This window comes from Denticeps clupeoides, chromosome 20 (assembly GCF_900700375.1).
Source record: "Denticeps clupeoides chromosome 20, fDenClu1.1, whole genome shotgun sequence".
Taxonomy (NCBI): Eukaryota; Metazoa; Chordata; class Actinopteri; order Clupeiformes; family Denticipitidae; genus Denticeps; species Denticeps clupeoides.
Window position 1 is genome coordinate 11,748,164 of NC_041726.1, and position 8,608 is coordinate 11,756,771.

The 8,608-nt window shown below is 38.2% G+C and overlaps 1 protein-coding gene across 1 annotated transcript; it reads right to left on the reverse strand.

Annotated features, from left to right (window-relative positions):
- Positions 1-955: 955 nt before the first annotated feature.
- LOC114770129 (H-2 class I histocompatibility antigen, Q9 alpha chain-like) lies at positions 956-8,142 on the reverse strand. The gene is given in 9 exon segments (XM_028963784.1): positions 956-1,068; positions 1,930-2,328; positions 3,172-3,235; positions 3,346-3,444; positions 4,033-4,201; positions 4,203-4,333; positions 5,524-5,796; positions 7,510-7,770; positions 8,090-8,142. Coding segments are annotated over 8 exon segments (1,050 nt in total). The 5' UTR covers position 8,142; the 3' UTR covers positions 956-1,068; positions 1,930-2,327.
- Between the last annotated feature and the right edge of the window lie 466 nt (positions 8,143-8,608).

The following is an 8,608-nucleotide window of genomic DNA, read 5'->3' on the forward strand; positions in this document are numbered from 1 at the left end:
TAAAAGAGAAGAGAAAGTATTTTAGTATTTTACTGATTAGTAGTTTCCCCACATGACACCATGTCTGGTGTAGAAGTTACTGATGTTGTTTGCCAGGAACATTATTACCTGCAGTAAAATATTAGTGTAAATCACTTTAATACTGGACTATGTGGAGTGTGTACTGTAATAATACAGTACAGTAATACAGTATACTAGACTGTGTGGAGTGTGTAATAATAATAATCTTCATTTAGGATGTTGCTCACCTGAATTGAGCAAACTGTTGCCAAAACAGCAGTAAAGTAAATCAAATGGTGAAAGCTGAGTCTAGGTGTAATATTTTATGAATATTATTTTTTTTTTTTATTCTGTATTTAATGTGTATTTTGAAACAATTACACATTCTTCTTTCTTCATTCTTCTTATTAATCTACTTTATTAGGCAGTCAGTTACTTAAACGTGTCCAATTTCTGTGTAGGGTTGGTATAAATGTGTGTAAAAGGGTTCTGTTCTATTTCTGCTTCTTTATTTGTGACTGTCAGTAACATTCAAATCAAATGGTCAATAATGGAGGAATAAGGGGGTGAGTTTGGAGGGAATTTATATTCTGTTTTTATTTTACTAAATAAATAAATAATTAATAATTATTAATTAATAATTAATTATTAATTGTATCCTCAGCACCATATAGTGAAATACTCTCCACCACACTTTGTAGTAAACTGGTCCTGCACATTTCTATCCAAAGGACATTAAAGCCAGAAAACTGACGATTCTGTCTAGAAGCTCTTGTACCTGCACTGTTGGTCCTGATCTTCTCCTTAGTCAGGATCATGTGTATTGGGTCTCCACTCTTGTGCTCCACCACACAGGTGAACTGGTTCTACATCAGGAGTCACTTTGAGTTCTGCACATTTCTGGAAGGTTCTGTCATGTTGACAACGTCTCACCAACATCTACATCTTCATGCAGGTCCTGCCCATCTTTTTGCCAACTGATCTTCACCTTAACACGGTAGAAACCTGTAGCGCGACAGACCACTGGAGAGGAGGGGTCTGTCTGCAGCAGAGACAACTGAGGAGGGACTAGAGAGAGGAAGAGAGGAGGGGGACAGGGAGAGAATTTGAAAGAGAAACAGGACGTCTTAGCAGATCTTCCACAACACAACTCTATCACCGTTACATTTTGTCATAAGATTTTCATACATGAGTGATTCTTCACCGGCTTCTACAAAACAGGGAGGCGGCTTTTCTAATCCTCCAGCCCTACAAAACTACCTCCCGGTGTAAAGTTACATTAAATCCCCATAACACACACACCCTGAACCCCAACAGAACACATGTACCCGTAACATGGTTAACTATTTGCAGTCCCTGCAAGGCATTCTGGTCCCAACTCATTGGCCGGGCTCCGCCGCCACACAATATATTGTATATGAAAACAGTATGCGAGACGTGTAATATGTCCGAATTCATAGTAGGGATGCACCGAAACCACATGTTCTAAAGTACTTGTACTCATTGAAAGTCCGCCGATACCGAGGACCGATACCACGCTCTGAGAAATGTATGTGTTTGAGCGCCGTGTAAGGGGTTAATCACAGGCGCGAGTGCCCGCTGCAGCAAACTCTGAGGGAAGAGTTCAGGAGAAAAGAGTTCGATCAGGGCAGAAATGGTCTTATGAGGTCGCAAGGAGCCGAGTCGTGATGACGCATGTCATTCAATGACTGAGTGGCTGGCAGTGGCCATCTAGCCAATTTATAGGAGTCACGTTACCTCGTTTCTGTGTTACTCCCAGTCACATAAGATCGCATATCTTCCCAGTATCATGCAGCCCTAGTTTACGAAGCCAATTTAGACAATTATAAGAATATTTTAAGATAAGCATCTTAATCATAACATATAGACAATACCAGCAGTTTGTCGTTGTTCTGTGTGCTGCTGTACCTTTTCTCTCCAGGCTGCTCTTCCCATACTGAACATACTTCTTCAGCCAGTAAATACATTCCCGTGTCAGGTAGTTCTTCATAAATTCAGCAGCAACTCCAGTGTTTTTCTGTTTGGTGATTAAAACCTGTGGAACTGGAGCTACATAAGTTGTGCTCCTTAAATCCAGTGAGATGTGCCACTGAGCAAAGCACCGTCCCCACACACTGCTCCCTGGGCTCCTGTCATGGCTGCCCACTGCTCACTCAGGGTGATGGGTTGCAGAGGACAAATTTCATTGTGTGCTGTGCTGCTGTGTAACTTTAAAAATCTGCTCCATTGTAACCATATATCTCGTATCCATCTGTAGCTCCAGTCTCATCATCCCACCCACAGCTGTACATCCACTGAAAAGTGTTTCTGTAAAGAGAAAATAAGCATTTTTCTGGGTGAATGTGTGGGTGTTTGTTTGTTTATATATGCATCTGATATTAAAGATGTTTCATGGTACAATCACAACTTATGTTTAAATGCATTTATTTCTAAATACTCTTAAGACGTTTTTATAGTTCTACATATGTGCAGGTAGGTCTTCTCCTGCTTGGGCATTACTGCCTGGTGCACCTCCTCTACTGCCTATAGATTTTCTGGCTGCAGTGTCATCAGCCAGGCAGTGGCGGTTTTTGATTTGGGCAACATGGGTGGTTGCCCAGGGCGGAATTGTGGCATTTTTTTTTATTCATGATTGCATGGTCACCCTTCGGTTTTCTATTCCCCGTTTCAAGAGATTCAAGAGAGATTTATTGTGAGTACAGTATACAGTATACCGTGTATTGAAATACTGTTTCACACAGACAGTGTGGAAAAAAAATATATTAATGTGTGAAGATTAAACCAGTTGAGATAAAAATGAATGTGGGGAACATGGACGTTGTGGTGTGGGAAGCTGGCGCAATATCTAATGTTTTATGCACATGGTAAACTTAGACACTCACAAACGCATTGGGCTAATTCTGTTAAAAATATTGTGAGAAAAGAGGACAGTGAAGTGTACAGTAAAATTGTGAACTGTATTAATTGGCAATTTTAGTACATCATTACATCCTCATACCAGGTACAATGCACATGTATGTGTATGGATATATGTGTGTAATTTACATATTAATTGTATCATCTGTTTTAATCTACAATGTGCAGAAATGGTTTATGATTTTCATTAAAGACTGAGGTTGCACATCTTTAAATAAGATTGAAACAACTTACTATCTATGCAGAGGCTGAGCAGCTGCTTCATCAGTGTAATACTCACGGCTGGTCTTCTTGTATCCTGTATAAAAGAGAAGAGAAAGTATTTTAGTATTTTCCTGATTAGTAGTTTCCCCACTTGACACCATGTCTGGTGTGGAAGTTACTGATGTTGTTTGCTGCGTCTCTCACCTGATCTTCTCTTCACAACCATCACAACACCAACAACCACAGGGATGAGAACGAGAGCAGCAACCACCAACCCAAGAACGGTGACTGGAGAGTTATTGCCTGGAGTAACATTAATACATTTTCATAATTATGTTAATTTCACAGCTTCTTCATCAGACTATTTCTAAATTAGCCTCAATGAATTAATCAATTAAGCTGTAGTTCAAATCCATTTAAGAATATTTTTTTAACATGCAAAATCTAATTTATGTTTGAACAACATCACCAGATTCTGGTTGTGTCACTTGTAATTGAGTATTTTTGTCATTTTTATTATTGGTTGTATTTGTGTGATTTCTGTTTAGAGGAGCTGGTTGAAATAATTAGTCTCATTAGTGACAGACACTGGAGGTATAGAAGGGGTTAGTGTGGAGGGTGAAAAATGTTTGAAAAAAATTTTTTTTTATGCTTTCTGGGCTTCATTAGAATATAACTAAACATTTTAAAATGAAAAATGAGAATGTAACAGGAGAATAAAGGATCAAAGGCATTTATTTAAATCATTTAATTTTGCACAGTGTGATTCTCTCTAACCAACTAATTTGTTTTAAAATGTTCAAATACACACATTCAAAAACACAAGTTGTCGTAATAACTTAAGTTCCTGTATTAATTAAAATTTATGTCTGCTGCTAGAAGCTCCTGTACCTGCACTGTTGGTCCTGATCTTCTCCTCAGTCAGGATCATGTGGATTGGGTCTCCACTCTTGTGCTCCACCACACAGGTGAACTGGTTCTTCTTCCTCTCATCAGGGGTCACTTTGAGTTCTGCACGTTTCTGGAAGGTTCCGTCATGGTTGGACAACGTCTCACCAATCATCTACATCTTCATGCAGGTCTCGTCCATCTTTCTGCCAGCTGATCATCACCTTACCAGGGTAGAAACCTGTAGCGTGACAGACCACTGGAGAGGACGGGACTGTCTGCAGCAGAGACACCTGAGGAGGGACTAGAGACAGGAAGAGAGGAGGGGGACAGGGAGAGAATTTGCAAGAGAAACAGGACGTCTTAATAGATCATCCACAACACAGCACCGTGACATTCTGTCATAAGATTTTCAGACATGAGTGATTCCCGTTCTCTCTCTTTTCAGCCTGCCTGTAAAAATATTTTATATAAATAAACAGACCTGTTTTATTTCTGAATGATTATTTAATGTGTCTTGGAACAATGTTTACAATAGTGCTGCACGACTAATCTAATCGCGATGTCAGTCTGTGCGATTACATGAACGCAAAAAGCTGCGATTTAAATGATTAGTACATGGATTGGATCGTCAACATATCCGATCCATTCTCTCATTCTCTCAAAGTTTGCGAGCTGACTGAAGTCTCACTTCAGTCGGATGTGACGTGTTTGGTCACATGACTTTCGATTCGGAGACATATGGTTAGACGCCGCATGACGCGCTGCATTGTACGTCAACGTTGCCCCCATATTGCGATAGGCTCTGCTGTGGAGTGAAGCATATACATGTCTATGGAGAGAAGTGCATAAAAATGCCTCACTCTTGTGCTGCTTGGGGCTGTACAAACCGCTGTACGCTCCAAACCAGATCCCGGGGGATTACATTTCATAGGTAAGGCTGGACAATTGTTTTGAATATATTTGGCCATTATAAAATCCTGTTTTATAAGACTTAACCTTAGCTAAGCTAGGCTAAGCTAGCGAAGCTATGCATTCCTGAGTTCAAGTCAGCCTCCAAACAACGTTTTGGTTAAACGTAAGAACTATAATTTGGGATTTTATAATGGCCATATATAATCAAAACAGTTGTTTAGTCTTACCAGGGTTTGTCGTTTGACATTAATGTAAAAGAGTTTTTTGTGATTTATTTAATTTTGTAGAATATTGTATTTTGAAAGCACTTGGCATTTCAGGTTGTTATAAGTAGTTTGTTTGTTTCACTTTGAAATTAAACATTTCACTATTAGTATGTGACTTTTCATTGAAATACAAGCAAGTGTCCTTTATCATATCGCAATCGCATGATTGATCTCAATAATCGCAATATGTCTCTTTCCCCAAATCGTGCAGCCCTAGTTTACAATGTCAATGTAGACAATAAAAATAATATTTTAAGATGTATAACATATAGACAATACCAGCAGTTTCTCGTTGTTCTGTGTGCTGCTGTACCTTTTCTCTCCAGGCTGCTCTTCCCATACTGAACATACTTCTCCATCCAGTAAATACATATCTGTGTCAGGTAGTTCTTCATAAATTCAGCAGCAACTCCATCTTTTTTCTGTTTGGTGTATACAGCCTGTGGAACTGGAGCTACATAAGATGTGCTCTTCAAATCCAGTGAGATAAAATCTGCTCCATCGTAACCATACTGCTCGTATCCATCTGTAGCTCCAGTTTCATCATCCCACTCACATCCGTACATCCACTGAAAAGTGTGGATTCCTGTAAAGAGAACAGAAGCATTTTTTTTGCTTATAGACCTCGTATTGGTGTAGAGGATGCCATCACTCATTCTCATTCTCACTTGGACACTGTTGGGAACACTGTGAGGGTCATGTTTTTTTACTTCTCTAGTGCTTTTAACACTATCAGACCATCACTGCTGGGGAATAAGCTCACTGAAATGCAGGTAGATGCCCCACTGGTAGCTTGGATTACAGACTATCTAACATATCAACCACAGCATGTCCATCTGAAGAGCTGCCGCTTTGACAACATCTTGAGCAGATTTATTTAAATCATCTTTAATCATCTTCATGCTCCCACTTGAAAGCTCACGTTTCCCATCACTGTCTATGCTAAAAAACGCTGAAAATCTTCATTTTTCATTAACTTTTCTTCATGTTATTTAGTAAAAATGCTGAAGTTTTGTTGTAACTTTCAGTTCAGTTTGTCTGGTAATTTGTATTTTACTCAGACCAAGTGGAGTTGAATCACCTTCTTCTGTCATCGTCTATCAAATCTTACATTTACATTTACATTTACGGCATTTATCAGACGCCCTTATCCAGAGCGACTTACAATCAGTATTTACAGGGACAGTCCCCCCTGGAGCAATTTAGGGTTAATTGTCTTGCTCAGGGACACAATGGTAGTAAGTGGGATTTGAACCTGGGTCTTTTGGTTGATAGGCGAGTGTGTTACCCACTAGGCTACTACCACCCTAATCTTCTGTTGTTACTTTCAGAGAAATTAAGCTGATTTTTTGTTCGTCTGTCTTTTTTATGTGTTATGGTGGGAATAACTATTCTGTTGCTAAATGTGAGAATTAATGGCAATTTGTAAATGTTTAGTACAACTACCAAAATGTTAAGGAATTTGAATACACATTATAAAATAATATTGCAAAAATATGCCGGGTTAATTGCATACATGTACTTCCTTTGGGTGGGATGTCCAAGTGGAAGTGCATATGGAAACCAGGTGAACTGAGCGTCCTCCCTTAAGATGCTTTAAAATCTTCAGCCTTAATAAGAAGTATAAAGTGGAAAATAATATGTTTGCAGGTATCTACAGGGCTCTGTTGGTCGGTGGAGAAGAACAGGAAAACTGAAGAAGAATCTTTAACAGACGAGGACCTCATGTGGACAAATAACATTACTGCACTATAATTTTACTCTTATTTTCATGTAGGTTTGTAGTTCTGAAGAATAAAGATTAAACATCTCATAGAAAAGACTCAGAACTTGACTCCATCAGCCACAGCAAATCAAACATATAAACGTTTTGGATCATTTCTTGACAGCAAACAAAAGCAAACAATTTCCTCTACATTAATAAGTTATCATTTCTGAATAGTACATTAATAAGTAATCATTTCATCAGCTGAAATAAAAACAGGGGTGGTAGTAGCCTAGTGGGTAACACACTCGCCTATGAACCAGAAGACCCGGGTTCGAATCCCACTTACTACCATTGTGTCCCTGAGTAAGACACTTAACCCTAAGTTGCTCCAGGGATGACCGTCCCTGTAACTACTGATTGTAAGTCGCTCTGGATAAGGGCGTCTGATAAATGCCGTAAATGTAAATGAAAACTGAAAGCTCAACTTGACCTTTAATTAACTTGAATGACCATGGAACTTTGATAAACTAAAAGATTTAACTAATGACTAATCAAATTATTATTTAAAACCAGGATTAGATTTCTATTCACCGCCTGACTGGTTAAAACGCTGCATTGCTATACCCACGTTGGCTTTGAAGTCGGCTTCATGTCCCTGAGCAATCTGGGTTACTCTGGTCCAGTATTCTGGTCCTTCATTATTCTTGATCCAGTCCACCTTGGGAATCGCTTGCCTGATGTTACTGTCGTAGTAAACAAACTGTTCTCCATCCACCAGGCCAACATCAGTGAATTCTGGGAAATTAATTCCCCGCGTCACTCCAGTGTAGAAGTACTGCAGGGAATGAGAACCTGTAAATAAATATTAAACACAACAAAATAATTAATAAAAATATAGAAAATATATCTCACTCAATTAACTCTAAGAAGATGAATTTAGCTGAATAAAATTCATGATAATAAAAAAAACACAACAATAACTGAAACTGAAAATATTTTAATAAAAAATAAGAATAATTAGTCTGTAGACAAGAAAAGCAAGAATCAACAAAAAAACGCATTAAATTAAATCAATTAAACAATAATTGATTTATAGCGAACATAATCCAATTAAAATAATAATAAAAAGGCCCAAAGAACTTCCAAAACATTTGTTGTTTGTACCGCGTACCTCCAGAAACAAGATGAACGCAGATTATGAAAAGCAGAGCTGCAGTCTTCATGTTGGAGTTTAATTTAAGAATTTAAGACTCCAAGTGACTTTTATATCTGAGAATCTGAACCAATAGAATCGCGCAGCAGGTCTGACGTCACTTAAAACCAGGAGGAACAGCAGGTGGCTTGAATCTCGAAACTGAAAGCAACGTCCTAAAAAAATGGTCACTGCCAAACACTTTATAACATGATATTTTATACCCTGTAGTATTGTCCATTTTGTGTATTTCGTTAAACCCAATTAATGCAACAGATTAACTTGCAGAACTAAATTCCAGTTTGAAATAAAGGGGATGAAGGACATTACTTGTAAAAAAAATTACATTTCTAAATTCAAAACTAGTGTATTTATTATATGTAAAAATTCATCTGAACGTTCAGACTGACATGTAAACATGTTTGGACAGCCATTTTGTTGCAATGACCGATTATTGCATTTAATTTGAAACGGAAGCATGTAAATGTTGTACATGAT